General features: G+C 59.5%; 1 protein-coding gene across 6 annotated transcripts; it reads right to left on the bottom strand.

Moving 5' to 3' along the window:
- Window positions 1-4662: 4662 nt before the first annotated feature.
- On the bottom strand, window positions 4663-12738 carry PPP1R32 (protein phosphatase 1 regulatory subunit 32). 6 transcript variants are annotated; one of them, XM_045487207.1, is made up of 14 exons: window positions 12568-12735; window positions 11920-12061; window positions 11188-11386; window positions 10829-10982; window positions 9997-10125; window positions 9292-9355; window positions 8730-8842; window positions 8307-8366; window positions 8083-8169; window positions 7425-7538; window positions 7249-7343; window positions 5484-5648; window positions 4933-5014; window positions 4663-4790 (listed from the first exon to the last, which is right to left on the bottom strand). In XM_045487207.1, exons 2-13 carry the CDS (start codon window positions 12026-12028, stop codon window positions 4945-4947), a joined length of 1359 nt encoding a protein of 452 aa, XP_045343163.1. In that variant the 5' UTR covers window positions 12029-12061; window positions 12568-12735; the 3' UTR covers window positions 4663-4790; window positions 4933-4944. The 6 variants fall into 6 exon arrangements, with proteins under 6 accessions (XP_045343163.1, XP_045343164.1, XP_045343162.1 ...); XM_045487208.1 differs by having other exon boundaries at window positions 4663-4782; XM_045487206.1 differs by having other exon boundaries at window positions 4663-4760.
- Between the last annotated feature and the right edge of the window lie 4281 nt (window positions 12739-17019).

The following is a 17019-nucleotide window of genomic DNA, read 5'->3' as shown; positions in this document are numbered from 1 at the left end:
CGCACGTTAACACACACTCGTACTCACACGTTCCCCCTTCTGCCAAAGAAAACCAAGCCCCACCCCACGCCTTGCTGGCTGCCAAGGAGATGCCCGGTTCTCCTAGGAAGCTTCCAGGCCCTGACTTCAGCCCACTTAAGGGCCCCAGGTCAGTGATACCATGGGGAAGGCCTTGTGTTCAGAGCGCAGAGACCCGAGTATGTGCTTACCAAGCTGCGTGGCTTGGGAGGCTGTCTCGTCTGTCTGGCCCAGGTTAACTGTTAGGACAAAGGTCCTTCCAGGAGTGAAGCTTTACGATTCCAAGAACGTTCTTGGCAGAGCAGCCTCGTGAGAAGCAAGGAGTGTCCAAAGGCCCGAAAGACTGGCAGGCTCTCCTCTGACCTTGAACGGAGGCCCCCAGGTGGGGGAAGGGGGGGAGTGGGTTCCTGGGTCCCGCTCCTCCTCTGCCCTTGTGTATTTGACAGTTGGGAAAATTTCCTCGAGAATGGGTGGCCCTCCAGATGGTCCGAGAGGAAAGTGGGGATCGGATTCTGAGTTTCGGGCCCTCCATCTGTCTGGGTTTAGCGAACCCACGGTCCTTCCCACGCAGGCTTCCTCCTAACCCCCTCCCCACCCCCCAGGGGCCTCCAGTTCCCACAGACAGGTGCCTTTTCCCAGCTGGCCAGCTGTCAAGCTTGTGAGCTGGCAGTTCTTCCTGTCACCACGTGACCCGGCCAGATGGTACCTGTCAACATCAGCTGCCACAGTGCCATGACGGGCAGCGGCCTCACACACGTCCCCGTGCGTCAGGAGTGGGGCCCGATGGCGTGACATCCAGCGTTCCTCCCAATCCTGCCGTCCCATCAGCCCTCGGGCCTCCACACCCCCACACCGCAGCTGTCAGCACAGCACCCACCTGCACCCCCAAACTACCCCCCCGAGGGAGGCCCCTCCGTGTTCTTGCTGAGAAAATGAAGGCCCACGGAATATTCCCAGCACCCAGCAGGCTGTGGGGGCTTAATAAAGTTAATCATCGTCATTGTACACCTCAGAACGGCTTCTAGAATATCCGCGGGGAGGGGAAGGAAGCTTCTGGTAGCAGCTACAATCAGCACCCACTAAGAGTGACTCACCTCAACACCCAAGCCCTGGTTTCCAGGTGAGGGAAGAGGCAGGCCGCTTGCCAGAGAGCCTGGCAGGAGTTGGCCTTGGGGACACGACAGGAGCGGCCTAGGCCTCCTGGCTGTGCAGGTGGATTACGCACCCAAGAGGGGGCTGCTCCTGGACAAGGGTCCTGAGGGCGCCTGTCCCGGGCCAAGCGGGACGAGACGACGGCCAGACCCCGTGAGTGTCCCAAGTCCCCACTCCTATGTGGGCCTCTGGTTCCTCTGCTCCAGCATCAAGCCAGCTACTGTTCGCCAGCCAAGCACTCGATACCTGTCATTTTGTTTAGCCTACGGCGTGGGTAATGCTATTAACTGCAGCTGAGAATGGTCAAGTGGCCTCCCCGGCGGGTGGCAGGCTGCGGAGAGCTGGGTATGAACCCAGGCCGTCTGACTCCAGAGCTCACGTCAGGACAGCTTTGCTCCGCTGCCTGCCTGGGCCCGGGGAGAAGAAAGGGCTCTGGGCTGAGGCCGGCTGCGGCTGCAGTCACCTGACAGCACGGAGCAGGTGTGCTGTGGCAAAGGCCAGCACTTCAGTGGGGTTTCAGTAACCTGAGTGGCCACAGCGGGGAAAGTATCTACCCCTCCTCCCCTGGGGACACAGAGAGGTTTGCACCGACCCGGTCCTGGTCTTGGGGCCAGTGGCGGGGGGCGTCAAGATTAGAATGTGAGGCCCTCAAGACAGGACAGAGGAGTTTGGTTGGGGTTGGTCAGAGGGTGGGCACGGTTGAGGGGAGGGCAAGGGGGCACATACAAAGAGAAGAGGCGGCCCGGAGCCTTAAAACTCAGAGGTCCTGCAAGGTCACAGCTGTGGCATCCATGCAAGGGGAGGGGGTAGGCACAGCAGGGTCTCAGCTGCTGGCCTGTACATACACAGGAAGCCTGGATGACTGACATCCTGGGACTAGGGCAAGTGACACCCAGAAGCTCAAATCTGGTGCTCCGCTGACAGGCAGTGTTCATTCACTCGGTCGTTCATTCATTCATTCATTCATTCTCTAATACTTCCTGAACACCTGCAAATGTGCCAAGCACTGTCCTGGGCTTTGGAGTCTCCACTGTGAACAAGACAGACGTCCTCTGTGGCTTTGTTGAGCCCCATCATTGAGGAGGAGGACAAAGAAGGGCTCCCTAGCCTGGAGCTGGCCCCTACGCTGTGTCCTTGCCCACGGCCTTGCCCCTTACAGCGCCCACAACTGGCCGTGCCCCCCGTTTAATTCACGGTCCGGCTCACACACCCTCCCCCACGGGGTCTGCTCTGAGAAACCTAGCGGGGTGGGCAGAGGCCAGGAAGGCGGGTGTGATTTGGAGGCAACTCACACCCCCACCAGGCTGCTGCCAGTCCGGGCTCCCCCCTCCCGCCCTTACCAGCAGGCCCCCACCCACAGATCCTGCTGCTGCGTGACCCGTGGCCTATGGCGCCGCCTCTGTGTCTGTCTCCTCATCTAGAAGATGGGGACATCCGTGCCCTGTACCGGGCAGGACTTCCAGAAACATCTAGGCTAGGCGTTAGGTCCTCTTGCACCCGCTTTCTGCCACCGCATGCCCTGGGTCACCCCGCCCTCACACAGCCTCTTGGGCTGGGGTCCAGGATCCAAACGGAGAGGTCAGGATGGGGCTTCTGGAGAGAAGCCACAGGGGGCGAAGGCAGGAGCTAAGGGGAGCAGAGGGGCGCTGCTCAGCCCTCTCTCTGGGGTGGAGTCCTTAGCTCCCAGCTCAGGAAACATCATGGGGTGGCCCCAGCTCACACGGCCTGGAAACTGGGTGCCGGACAATGGGAGGGGGAGGCCATGGAGAGAGCGCGTCATCAGTCTCCAATGCCCCCGACACCATATCCCTTACTGAGTCAGACAGAGGAGGGGTGAGCAGGAAACCTGAGCTGTAAAAGGACACTGGAGGGGAAGAAAGAAATGGAGATGTGAAGCGGGGTGTGTGTGTGTGTGTGTGTGTGTGTGTGTGAGACCGTGGGCTGGAGGGGCTGGTTGATCTCTTTCCCACCCCCGACCTCACCGTGGCCAGGCCACAACGGACACCCAGCCCGGTTGCCAAACCCCTGATTTGGTAACTTGCCCCCAGTACCGGAGGCCATGGACCCGCAGGACGTACCCACAGTATGGGCAGCTGTCACTGGGTCCTGAGTCTGGCTGGGTTTGTAGCTGAGAGACTCTGTGTCCCCAGTCCCCTCCTCCAGGGCTGGAGCCAGCTGGAGCCACCCACATCCCACATGGAGCCCCAGCCAGGCCGAGTGAGGACAGCCCCCCGGGCCTGCCACTCAAGACTGCTGGTACACCCAGGCCTGGGGGGGCCAGCAGTGAGGCTCCACAGATACCCACTGAGGGGTGGGGGAGGGGACAGCTGCTAGACCACTGAGTCTGCCCCTCTGCATGCAGGCCAGCCTGAAAGGTTCAGGGGACAGCCAAGCCTGGGGCTGCTGCTGCCTCTCTACCCTGGGGACCTCAAGCCACTCGTGCACTCTTTCTGGGGCCAGAGTCCCCTTTATATAAGGAGGAGATGGCGCTGGCGGGGCCACAGCATACAGTTGTATAGTTGTGCACTGTGCAAATGCACCTGGAGGAGGGGACAGGCACTGAGAGGCAGCCCAGGTTCTGCCTTGCCGGCCCCGGTGTTAGGCTACAGCTTCTGGAGGAAGGAAGGCGTTTACTTCCCAAGAGAAGTTCCCTCTTGAGGAGCGGTGGGCGGAGCTGGGGGGGGGCGGGGAGTGGGGGACACTCGTTTTAATTCTCACAAAAGGGCTGCCCTGAGGCACCAGGTTTTTCAACCAGCCTCCACTCCTTCCTGTGTCAGTGTCCAGGTGTCCATCCAGTTGCAGACCTCTCTCCATCCGTCTCTGGGGAGAGATCTCTGACTGCCTTCCCCCCTCGGTCCTCCCTTCTCTTTTTTTTTTTTTTTTTCAACGTTTATTTATTTTTGGGACAGAGAGAGACAGAGCATGAACAGGGGAGGGGCAGCGAGAGAGGGAGACACAGAATCGGAAACAGGCTCCAGGCTCTGAGCCATCAGCCCAGAGCCCAATGCGGGGCTCGAACTCACGGACCGCGAGATCGTGACCTGGCTGAAGTCGGACGCTTAACCGACTGCGCCACCCAGGCGCCCCATCCCTTCTCTTTTAAACCATCCAGTGTGGGACTCAGAAGGACCCTGGAAGTCCTGCTCAGATTCCCCTGCCCCATTTTATAAACATATTCTTCCTAGACCCGTCTCTGTCCCCCCTCTGCCTCCCCCTACTCTGTCCCACCTGCTCCCTCTTGGGGCTTCCTCCCCCCCCACACACACACACACTGACTGAGCCCTCAGCACAGGCTGTAGGAGACCCCTTGACCGAAGAGGAAACTGTGTCCGGGTCCATAGCGTCACAGTAAGTCCAACACGACCTCCCTGACTCCAGAGTTGGCCCTGCCGCCCGCCCCTCCTCCCCTGCCCCAGCCACCCAACTGCAGCACTCTGGCCGCGCCCTCCCCAATCCTTCCGCAGCTCCCCTGGCAGGGACTAGACGTGCTGGCCCGCTTCAAGGCTCTTTATTTCATTAGGAAAGTAGCCAAGGGAGTCCCAGCAGGGGAAGGGATGGGAATCCGCTCCTGTCCAGCTGGGTTGGCAAACCTGTGGGGAGCGGAGATGCCCCCTGAGGGGCTGCAGGGTGGCTCTGGGCCCTCCTCCACCCTGAGAGGTCCCCAGTCTCCCACCCCCCTCCACTCTGGGACAGGGTCTCCATCAGGGCTTGCTTGTCCCAGGGCTGGGGAAGTGGGGCTGGCCCCGCAGGGGAGCCCCTTACCCAGACTCAGGCTCAGCTGGATGTGGCAAAGTGGCTGCTGGGAGGCACAGTGCGGTAGAAGGGGTCCTCCGTGATCAGGGTTCTGCAGGGGAGGGGGGAGCAGTGCCGGGTGGGACCTTCTGCTCTGCCTGCCCCTCCCCTGGGGCAGCCTTCAGCCCGGTTGGCCAAGCCACAAACGCTCTTTGCCCGCCAACTCTGGGCCACTGTCTTACAAATGTAATTTGGGGGAAACTGAACTGAGCCGAAAGGAGTCAGAGTGAGGCTGAACCACAGTCCATTCAGCTTTGTCCCCACCCCCCACGCAGCCAGGCAGGGAGCAGGTGCTGGCCTCCGGGATGGGGATGGGAACAAGGAGGGTGGAGGGCAGCCCCCACAGAGGGAGGGGTCGCTGGGGAGAGGGGGGTAGCAGGAAAAGCAGTGAACAAACCTGAGAGAGGAAAGGGGCCTCTCAGACAGACAGACGGATGGAGGGAGGGAGGGAAGGAGGGCAGAAGCTGGGCAAAGGCCTGGATTCAGCAAAGGGCAACGCCGGGGGAGAGAGGGCCAGCTACCTTCCCACGTGGGGGTGCAGGCGCCGTAGGCTCTCCGTGGGGGTGGGGGTGGCCTCCATGCGGGTGACCGGCTGGTTGAGGACGTAGCCTCCAGGCTTCTGGGGCTGGATGCCACCTCGGGTCCAGCCTTCTCGGTCCAGACCCTTAGGGATGTTCTTAAAGTACCTGCAGCACGGGGAGGGGGTTCTTGGCTATAAGTCGGCCTCTGCCCACCTCTGCGGCCTCTCTGCGCTTCCGGGACGGGAATCTTGAATCCAGCAGGGCAGACTGCCTCCGATCCCTCCAGCTTCTTTACCTTCGCCCACGCTGTGCCCTCTGCCGGGCACTCCCTGAGCCCCTGCCCGCATGGGGGACGCTGGCTCTGCCGTGAGCTGGATGGCCCTCCTTTGTGCAGCCCCCCATGCCGAGCCAGCACTTGGGAACGTAAAGGGCCCTTTGAGTGCGCCTCCCTCCCCAGCCTGTGAACACCTCAGGGGTGGGGAGTGGAGACCCCGTCCATCGTCCATCGTTTCTCTCCAGGGGATCCACTTGGCTTCCGATTTGCTACTATTCACTGAGCACTGGGCCAGGCTCTGAAAGTGCCGGGAGTACGATGTGGGCCCCGCCCTGGGGCTTACAAAGTAGGGGTGCAGACAGGTACGTGGGAAAATCAGTGGTTACCACCCCTGGGGAAGGGCAGCGTGCCTGACAACGGGCAGGAGCTCAGGAAAGCCGAGGGGGGGTTGGGAGAAGGACCCCGCAGAGCTGGCTGGGGCAGAGGTTCTGCCAGAGCAGCTACAGGACGACGGCATTTGCAGGGACACTGTTGTCCCCCCAAACCCAGAGTGAGTCTCAGCCCCTTCCCCTCGCCCTCCGTGGGACCTGGAGCAGATCAAGGCTCTCTGCTGTGTGGCTCCGGTGTCACTTCCCCCCTCTGAGCTTCAAAGTCCACATCCCAAAGAGGGGAGTTAGCCCGAGGATGGGAGGCATCTTGGGAGACCAAGGAATTGGGGGGCAGTGTGGACACAGGCGGACACACAGAGGGCAGATGTTGTGCTAGGAGGCTTTTGCCCAGAGAATTACACCTCCTTGATCCCACCCCTGTAATGCCCTCCCCATCCAGTCCTGGCCCCAGGAGCCCTTCCCAACAGCTCTAGGGCCACTTCCTCCTGGAAGCCCTCCCTGATGCTCGGCACAGAGCTTACTTTCTGGGGAGCGCAGAGCCCGCCTGCCATGGACTGGATGTAGGATCTTAGCAGATGGGATATTGTCCCACCCGGGCCCCCTTGAGCCCCCTTGTTCTCCCCCCGCCCACCAGCCTGGGCATCGATGGCCTGCACTGCATCAGAGAGAAGGGCAGAGGAAGGCGTCCCAGAGGCTGCCACAGCTCGCTTTGCCTGAGCAAGGAGGTACCGGGGATTCTTAGTATGGTCCCCGGGGACAGCCCTTAACTAACGACCCATGGGTGTGGAGGTATCAGCCCCCTAGCTCTCTCCCCGCTTGGCTGGGATGATCCCGGGTTGTGTGTTTGCACCGTTTTCTGGAGTCTTCCCGCGGGATATCTGGCTGATACCACACTCGCTCGGGGCTGCCTTCCTCTCCCCATATCACTTTCCCACTCCCCCACACTCCCCAGTAAGAGGCTTGCACTCAAATCCTTGGCTCCGGGGCTGCTTCTGGGGGAACCCACATTGATTCAGTGTTGGTCTACCTCACAGACTTGTGAGCTCGTGACTTGTCCCAGCGTCACGGCCGTCGATTTGCACACAGGGAAGGGGGGGCTTACCCTTGGTTGTAGGTGGTCAGGTACTGATTATCCATGTCTGGGTCATAGGGGCTCCGGATGTAGCTGGGGTTGTTAAGGCTGAACCCTGTGGGCTCCTGCACAGGAGGTATAGAGGGGACGTGTCAGGCCGGGACGGGGTGGAGATTCGGGAGTGGGGCTGGGCACCCCGGCCTCACCTTGTTTCCCACAGTCTCCCTGCCAAGCAGGGCAACGTTGGTCTGTTGCACCCGCTGGGGGGGCTGGAATTGCCCGTGGCTCACGCTGCTAGGCCGTGGGCTGGGTGGGGGCACCTGCAGAGGACAGAGCCACAAGAAAGGTGGCCGGGTGGCCAGGGCGAGGCAGCAAGGATAGAGGGAGCGTAGGCAGATGTGGCCCTGGGGCCTCGCCCTTCCCCCTCTAGACAAACCAGATTCCTGGTTTGAAAGACACCCCTCGGGATGCCTGGGTGGCTCAGTCGGTTGAACGTCCGACTCTTGGTTTCGGCTCACGAGCCATGAGTTCGAGCCTTGCGTCGGGCTCTGCACGGGTAGTGCGGAGCCTGCTTGGGATTCTCTCTCTCTCTGTCTCTGCTTCTCCCCTGCTCATGCTCTCCCTCTCTCCCCCTCTCTGTTCCTCTCTCTCTCTCTCTTTCAAAATAAACAAAAACAAAAACATAGACACGCCTCACTTTCCGGCTTCCTAGGCCTTTACTCCTCCACCAGGACGTCCAAAACATCCCGATTCTTCCCATTCTTTAGTGCCCAAATGCCACTGCGCCCAAGAGACCTCCCTGTCTCCTCCCGTAGAGTGCTCCTGCTCTGAGGGAGCACCCCCCCCCCGCAAAAGGCCACTCACTCTGGGGTTCAGCAACCTCTCATTCACTCGGCTGTAGCCTGTTTCCCGCTCGGAGCCTCTGGCCAGCACAGGCAGGAACTCATCCCCCTGTGGTAGGAATGCAGCCACTGGCACCACAGCGTGCCTGCTCCCCCCCACACCCTTCCAGGTAGTGTCCTGATGGCCCCACAGAAGGACCCCAGGCTGTGGGTCAGACAGCCCTCACCCCCACCAGCTCAGCTTACACGAATGTGGGTCATGGGGAGAAAGTCGGACCTGGTGACACTCCGGCCAGGGTGGAGGACCTGGAAAGAGGCCCCCAGAGGAACATAAGCAGCGGCCCCTTGTCCTGCGTGCAGGGGAGGGCTCACAAGTGGGTATCATGGGGGCAACTGAGGAAAGGGAAGAGTTTGGGGAGAACAATGCTGAACGGGAATCAGCAGGCCAGGGTTCTGGTCTGAACTCTTGTCCAAACATTGGCTCTCTGCCCCTTCTCTTTGGACCTCAGTCTCCTCATCCATAAAATGGGGCCGTGGGGGGGCTGGACCAAAGCGGTGGTTTTTACCCACACTCGTTCATCTTGTGTTTGAACAAAGGGTTCCGCAGCTCACACTTTTAAAGAAGCTAGAAGTCACCCTGAGGTCCTAGTGGGCACCAGCCTGACTTACCGGGTCCCCGGGGACGGTCTGGGAGGGTGGCTGGAAGCCAATGGGGTTCTTGGTGGACTCTTCGGTGAAGCCAGTCTCCTCCTTGGAGCCAGTTGATATCTTCTGCAAGAGATCTGCAAAAGACATCCCCCCTGTGCTGCCCCCAGCCCCACCCCAGCCACCTGGCCCTGCCCACATGGCCTCCAGAGGCTCAGTGTCCCAGCCAGCGGGCACAGAGCTGGCTCCAAGGGTCTGGAGGCCCAAGCTACAGGATCGTGGGCGTCAGACTTCAGAGTCCAAGATAGACAGCGAGAGGGGAGAGGAGAAGAGGAGAAGGAAGGGCAGGGCTGATGGGCCAGGAGGCGGCTATGGTCAGGTTCGACAGCCCTCCTAAGCGAGTGAGGTGTCCTTGGGGGATTGGCACTAAGGCACGTCTCCCCCAAGCTGCCTGTGTGTCCTTTTTTCTCCCGCTGGTGCCTTCATTGTCCTGTGCCAGCTCATCCAGGTCCCCTGGCATCTCTCCTAGGGCTCAGGTGTAGGGTAATATAGTGGGAGAGAGGCGTGAGCTCAGACGTGTGCCTACCTGGCTGGTTTGAAGTCTCCTTGAGATACTTGGAATTGTACTCAGAAGTCATGAAGCGTGGGCCCTGGAACACAGAAGGTGAGCCGAAGGGGAGGACGTAAGAGAGAACAGGGCCCACGAGGCGGCTGGTGGCAGTGGTGGCTCTGCAGTTATCTGTCCTCTGAGTAGACCTGTGTGGCCTGTTCTGAGCAGGGAGGGCCAGCACGGTGCTCCTGACCCAAATCTGTCTCTGACGGGGCATCCGAGCCCCATAAATTCCACCATGAGAACACGGTTCCCCTCTGGCAGTGCCAACTGTCACATCCCACACCGGACTCCCAGGAATGAACAGGGGGCCCAGAGCCCTGGGACCCAGACTAGAAGGGGGCCCAAAGCAAAGAGAGAGGCTGAGGGAAGAAGAATGGGTGCTTACTTCACAATTCACCACCCAAGGCTGAACAGGTCTGCATGGGAGAGGGGAGGGAAGGGGCCCCTGGGGTTAAATCCCAAGACACGAGTAAGGAAGCCTGGGAGGATCGCCCTGATGCTGTCTTGGAAATAACAAATGACCTTGGCTCTCTCCACTGTTTCTAGATATGCTTAGTCCACCTTTATTTAGCTGCCTTTCAGGGCGAGTCAGAGCAGGTACAGGTCTCCGGGAGGGGAAGGGGGTGGGTCTGGCCCCTCTGCCCAGGGCACAGCCCTTACTGGGGGCTGCCCACTCACATGCCGGGAGTTCTCCCACTCCAGCGAGCCCTTGCCCTGCTGCTGGTGGAGCAGGGGCATGTCCCTGGGTTCCAGCCCTATGATGGCCTGCGGCCCATAGTCCTGGGTGTCGAAATGGACCTTCCTGACCTGGGAGGGAGAAGCGGCCAGTCACTCTCCAGGTGAGGCGATGGCAGTCACTTCTCGACTCTGATTCTGCCCTTGACCCCTATGGAGTATCTGTAGCCCGAGGGGCCCCTTTATAATGAAGTTGGGTCACGTCCCTCCTTTGCTCAGAGCCCTGCCATCTTCCCACTGCACTGGGAGTAGAATCCCATGTCCTGACAGCCACCCGCGAGGACCTCGGCTCCTCACTTGGCTGCAGTCATCTGCCTCCCTGCGGTTCTTTGTCACATCACACACTTGCACCGCAGGGCCTTTGCACGTGCTGTCTGCGTTGCCTGGAACTCTCTATCTCTCACAGCGCTGCATTTAGAGGCACACTAACCTCCCTTGACTCTTTGACTCACGTCCCCATAGCAAGCTCTTTTCCGACCCTCCTGCTTCGCCGTTGCAACCCCTTCACTTCTGCTGCACCCCCTGCCTTTTTCCCCCCCAGCACTTGCGCCTTCATATATAGAAGAGACGTTCAGAACACACTGGTTGAATGAATGAAGGTGGTAAAGGTGATTCGACTCCCGGCCCCCATGTGGCTCCCCTATGCCCAGTCATCTCAGCCTTGACCAACCCTTGGTGGTGCAGTTCGCCCTGCCAGAGGGATCCTCACCCTTTCTTCCCTTCGGCTCTTCCTCTACTCCAGCCTTGGGCTCCCCCTCTCCCCCCCAGCACTGACCTCTTTAGTAGGGGTCGCCGCGCTGGGCTTCTCCCGAGAATAGCCAGAGCTGGTCTGGTGCATGTTCCAGGGCAGCGGGTATGTGCCATCAGGCACCTCCAGGGGGCGGTAACTCTGACTGGTCACTGACTGGAAATTGGGGCGGACTTGTTCCCTGAGGGTGGGGCAGGAGTGGGAGCGATTACCACCAGGGCCATGTGGAGGCTGCTGTGCTTATCTCTAGAAGCTTCCCACTCCCCTCGAACCTCCCGCAGGAGTCCGCCTGCCTTTGGGCCCCAGGCTGGGCGCTGCGCCCCGAGCGCCCCAGGGTCCCAGACCTAGGCCGGGCAAGGGTCAGGGCCTCCGCGCACGGAGCTTACAGTGGGTCTGATGAGCTTCGATGGCCCTGAGAGCTAAGGCTCAGCGGAGCAGGGGGTGAGAAGGGATTGTACGGACCGTGCCCCATGGCCGGGTTGTCCAGGGCTTCGAGATTGGCCTGGTATGAGACCACAGGACGGTAATTGGATTTGTAGCCTGTGCCTTCGTGACTGCCCATGCGGGGCCTGAACTCCTCCTGACCTGTCAGAGGGGGAGCGAGAAGACAGGACCAAGGGTCAGCGGAGTGGAAAAGCAGTGAGCAGGGCCTCCCAGCAACCTCCCCCGCCCTCCACACACACACACACACACACACACACACACACACACACACGGGCCCAGGCCCCTTGGGATGGAGAAGGCATAGAGCCAGGGGCTGGAACAAGTGTGACAGGAGCCATGAAAGCTTGGCCCTTCGAGACCGTGGCAGCAGGAAATAGAAACGACGAGGTGGGGACAAGGTCAGTGTGGCAGAATCACAGGATGGAATGGCGGGGGGGAGAGGGGGACGGGGACAGCAGGGCAAAGCCAGCCCGACAGTACAGGCGTGGACACAGTCCTTGGGAGGCTCACGGTCCTTGGGAGGTTCCTTGGGGAACCTCAGCGTGCTGGGGTCGCTCCGAGTGGTGACAGGCCGGACAGGCTGCTCCTCTCCCAGTGGGAGGGCCTCCTCCCATCCTGCCTCAGGTCCGGGAAGGGGGGGTGGGGGGGGGTGTCCTGCCCAAAGGGGTCCTCACCATAGGCTGTGGAGTAGGTGGTGGCATAGAATTTCAGGGGATCCGTGCAGCCTCCTGAACTCATCTTTACGTAAGGGGACACAACCCCCAAGGGGACTTTCCCCATCATGATGCTGTGGGGCAGGGCCCCGAGGGGGGGGACCTAGGAAGGACACACAAGGAGCCCCATCAGGTCAGCAGCCCAAAGGCCCCGAGCCTGGCTCAGGCCCCGGGCTGCGGAGACCATGGAGGTGAAGCTCGAACCCCACCCAGCCAGTGCCTTCCCCTTCGGCCTGTCCCTCTCCACCGGCACCCGCACCCCAAAGAAAAGAGTCCTCGTTGTCAACCCTTCACTCATATGCACTCGTTTCGCCTTCCCCACACCTTGTTGTCATCTCCCCAGGGTATAGCTGGGAAACTGAGCTTCCAGAAGATGAAGCATTCGCTCATAATAGGTGGCCGACTGCCAGCTCCTGATCTCAATCCCCTCATGGTCTCCTCTGCGGACTGAATGGACAGATACCCTCCCACCTGGGGATTCCTGGCCGCCCGGGCTCCAGAGCTCACTCCCAGCCCCGGGCTCCTTGTCTCTCCCCCAGCTCCCGGGCCTTGCTGGAAGAAGTTGGCTCAGCCCTCCTGGGGCCCAACCGCAGCTGGCCCCACCCTCACCTGCCCTCTGCTGTGGCTCTGAGGTCTGGCGAGAGAGGCTTCAGGAGGCAGGAGCTGCTCCAGAGAAGCCCAGGCCCTCTGGGAGGTGGCCAGGCCAGGAGAAACAGTGTGTTGCCTAGCAACCGGTGCCTAGCAACAGCGTCCCCACGCCTCGGAAGCCCTTCTAGGGCCCCGGGCCCACTGAGAGGCTGACCTGGCCAGGATGGGGGGTGGGGGGCCGCTGCCCAGGCAAGGTCCTGCCTCCTTTGGTCCCCACCCCCCACCACCGGCTTCCCTGGGCAGAGCTGGGCAGAGTTGCTGTCTGAGTGACAAGAAATTAAAGATAATCTCAAACAACCACTCACGCTTATTGGGTATGCACTCCTCAGCAGATGCTTTACATCCTTTATCTCCAGTGCTCTGAGTGGCTCTTCAAGGTAGCTATTATTATCCCTCTTTTCACGTGGGGAATATGAGGCCGAGACAGCAGTGCCTGGACTGGCCAGAGATCTCGGGAACCCAAGAATTGAGACTCGAACGTGGGCGGGTCCAGATCCCACCCGTAAGCCTCTCGGTGAATTACTTGAGCCAGATCGGTGCCAAGCTCTTTTACACACGTCACCTCAGATAATCCCCCCCAAACCACCCTGTGAACTGGGCACCATGATCACAGAGCCAATAGGCCACAGCCCCTGAGAGTGGAGCTCAAACCGGACGTGTCACCTTTAGTGAGATTCCCATCCTCTTAATGTATTCAGCTCCCGGAAGACAGTTGATGCTCAATTTTTCAAAGCTGCTATTCTCAGCCTATTTTTAAATGTTTATTTTTTGAGAGACACAGAGAGAGAGAGAGAGAATGAGCGGAGGAGAGGGAGGGAGACACAGAATCCGAAGCAGGCTCCAGGCTCTGAGCCATCAGCACAGAGCCCAATGCAGGGCTCGAAATCACAAACTGTGAGATCATGACCTGAGCTGAAGTTGGACGCTTAACCGACTGAGCCACCCAGGCGCCCCTCAGCCTATTTTGCAGATGGGAAAGGTGAGGCCCAGGGACATTGCCCAGGCCTCAGAGTTGGTGAAGGATTAAGACGGGCGTCAGCCAACTCCGAAGTCCCTGCTCCCTCTGGGCTGGCCCATCTGCCCCACAGGTGCTTTCAGGCTTGCAAATGTTTAACAACTTGATTTCTGGGGGTGTGCTGGGGGTGGGGAGCCTTGATGTGTAGCATTTGCCCATTTCTGCTTTCCAACTGCCAGGGCAATGTCACTAAGCAGGGAAATGGGAAGTCATACTCAACCCCCTACACAGCCCCCACTATACAGGCCTTGCACATCCAGAGCCAGTAGGCCAAAGTAGCCTCCAGACCACGAATGGCAGACAAATGTAGGAACGTAATAAGGAGGTGATGACGTCGAATATGTATTGCTTCGTTTTTAATGTAATTGATTCGATTGTAAGTTTCTATCATTGGATTTTTAACAGTGGCCGAGTTCGGCAATCAGCTCACAAATTTCCTGGAGGTTTTGCCTTCTGCTCCCTCATGAGCTGGGGTGCGTTGGCTCTAGAACGCCCCGACAGCTAGGGGAAAGGGAGGTGTGAATGAAGACAATGCCGAGGGAAAGGGGGCCGCCCCACCCAGGAGGTGCCCTAGCTGCCCTCAGCCTCAAGTGACTAGACCTGCCAGCTTGTGACCACACCTGACCCCCACAGAGAGGCCCTGGACCCAGAGGTGCCCCGGGGCCAAGGGGAGACCCACCAGAGGAACAACTCTGTTCAGGGATCAGAAGCTGCGAGGCCAGAAGCGAAAGCGCACAGCCCTGCTCTCCCAGTCTGATGACGGAGGCTCGGGTGAGCTCCACCCATGAACCACAGAGGAGAGTAAGACCGCCATGCGTCGTCAGGACGGAGGGATGCAGTGGCCCTCCCCAAAGTGTGCATAGAAAAGTGGTTACAAGGAAGGGCTCGGACCCTGAAGCCTGACGGCATAAGCCCTTGGCTCTACCACAATAACTAAGATTCGATGCGTGTTACTTGTGCCTCAGTTTCCCCTTCTGGAAAATGGTACCTGCCTATGGGGTTGTGGTACATTGTGAAGCACTTGAGATACTCGAGGCGCAGTGTCTAGCAGGCCGTAGGTGGAGGGGCGGGAGGGCTCGCCACCTGGATGGCCCCGCGAGGGCGAGGGTGGGTAGCACTGGCATGTTCGGAGCCGCGATGGGTCCCTGGTGGCCGGAGCACTGTGTGGGGAGGAAGCGCTCTGCCGGGAGAGGCTGTGCCAGGTTTTCCTTTTAGCAGCTGGCGGGGGCAGAGGAGGTGGCGAGAGGTTTGAAATAGTCGGGAGCGCTGCGAGGGAAACTCTAGAGCTGCCGGAGACAGCCCGGGCTGGAGCCCACAGAGGATGCGAAGGAATTCAGGGAGGTGTCTGCTCCCAGACTCAACTCCCCTTAGGTCTGGGCGCCCGCGACCTGTTTTTTTTTTGTTTTTGTTTTTGTTTCTTTGCTGTGTGGCGACACCCAGCGGCCGCCAGAGGGAACTGCAAGATGTGCAGCCGGTGCCGCCCTCATAGGGCTGGGGGGGCTCCTGGAGCGCCCTGAGGAGGGTGCAGGGCCCCCATCGCCCCGGCCACAACACCACCCTGCCTCCCCTGCCCTCCAGAACAGACGGGGCCGACCTGGCAAGGAGCGCTCGGGGAGGGCAAGGGCCGGAGCCTAGAAGGAGCAGGAACCTCCGGGCAGTTTACCAGGTGCTGCTCCCCAGTGGTAACCGAATTGCTGAATTGCTGTGTGACTTTCGGACCTCTCAGCGGGCGTCCTTCGTATTTCTTTTCTTTTCTTTTTTAAGTTTATTTATTTATCTTGAGAGACAGAGAGAGAGCATGCGCAGGGGAGGGGCAGAGAGAGAAAGAGAGAGAGAGAGCGTCCCAAGGAGGCTCCCCTCTTTCAGCGCGGAGCCCCACGCAGGGCTCGATCCCACCAACCACGGGATCACGACCACAGCCGAAATCGAGTGTTCACCGCTTAAGAAACTGAGGCACGCAGGCGCCCGGCGCCTTCATCTTTCTATCTGTAAGAGGAAGCAACGGACTAAAGGATCCTTCCAGATTTAAAGTGGGAAAAACCCAGGGCCCGCCTCAGCCCATCTTCCCAATGCTGTTCCCATTTATCGAGCATTTTCTGTGCAGGTGCAGAGCTGGGTTGTCTCTTCACTCTTCAGTCCGGCCCCAGAAGACAGGAACTGTTATTATCATCCCCACTTTATAGGCAGGAAGGGGTAGAGCCAGCTTTGATCCCAGAATCCGCACCAAGCCGGCTAGAATGTGCTGGAAATTCTCTGTCAGGTGCTGGGACTATAGCAGTGGGCTCTCACACCATTTGGCTGAGCTCTGTGATCTCCCAAAGGGACAGACCGCCCCGGCCAGATGGGCCACCTCTTTCTCCTTTCTAGGCCTGCCTGGTCCTGAGCAGCAAGATTCAGCCCTGTTTCCCTCCTTCGAGGAGGCAGAGCTACAGACACACTGGGGCTGGCCCTGGACACCAGCAGCTGCCTCCCCTCTGAAGCCTGGAAGGTTGAGGCTCAGGAACCAGTGAGAGGACATTTTGGGGCCCTGGCACACGGAACTCCTTAGCTGGGACCAATGAGGGGAAGGCCCTGAATGGGGACAGACATCTGCACACTGTGCTCTGGGCTGCGTGGGCTTTGGGTCCCCAAAGGAAGATCAACTCCGGTGAACGAGGCAGCACAGCACCAAGCAGGTGTCATTTGTCTTTGATTGACATGTGTCTTTTTTTTTTAAGTTTATTTATTTTGAGAGACAGAGAGAGAGAGAGCACTCGAGAGGGGGGAGGGACAGAGAGAGGGAGAGAGAGAAGCCCAAGCGGGGTCCGCACTGTCAGCACAGAGCCCGACGTGGGGCTCGATCTCATGAACCGTGAGATCATGACCTGAGCAGAAATCAAGAGTTGGGCGCTTAACTGACTGGGCCACCCAGGCGCCCCGGATTGACGTGTGTCTTGATGACAGGTCTCAGAGGGCAGGACCAGGAGGAGAAGTTCAAGGAGGGAAAAACTTCCTGACACACCCAACCTTCTAATGGGGGAACAGGTAGTCTTGGTGGGGAGTGAGTTCTCCATCCCAGAAGGCATTCAAGTTTGAATTCACCTGAATCTGGATGACAATAATAGCAAACTCTCTTTCGGGCTTTATTTGGTACCAGGCAGTGTTCTAAGTGCCTCGCATGTATGAACACATTTCAACCCCGCCACGGTGAGATGTGCTCCTGGGTGGGAGTGGTACCATCAGCACCTGCATTTTATAAATGAAGAAACTGAGGCCCAGAGAGCCTGTGTGACTTGTCCGGGGTCACACAGCTAATGGGGGAAGAGTTACTCTTTGAATGCAGACAGCCTGCCTCTGAGGGCCATGCTGGCGGCTGCTTTGCTCTTGCCTCATGGGTTGAACTAGAAGGTTCTCCAAGC

Source organism: Leopardus geoffroyi, chromosome D1 (assembly GCF_018350155.1).
Source record: "Leopardus geoffroyi isolate Oge1 chromosome D1, O.geoffroyi_Oge1_pat1.0, whole genome shotgun sequence".
NCBI classification, from domain to species: Eukaryota; Metazoa; Chordata; class Mammalia; order Carnivora; family Felidae; genus Leopardus; species Leopardus geoffroyi.
Note: the sequence above shows the minus strand (reverse complement) of the source record. Positions and strands in the feature narration are given on the sequence as shown.

What these genes read in the sequence shown, in the direction of transcription:
- PPP1R32 (XM_045487207.1), bottom strand. Translation starts at nt 12,028, where the DNA reads ATGATGGGGAAAGTCCCCTTGGGGGTTGTGTCCCCTTACGTAAAGATG. An exon ending in CGGCGACCCCTACTAAAGAG is followed by an intron (nt 10,126 to 10,828) that starts GTCAGTGCTGGG and finishes TCTCCCTCCCAG; the next exon opens with GTCAGGAAGGTCCATTTCGA. An exon ending in TCCCCATGACCCACATTCGT is followed by an intron (nt 8,170 to 8,306) that starts GTAAGCTGAGCT and finishes TTCCTACCACAG; the next exon opens with GGGGATGAGTTCCTGCCTGT.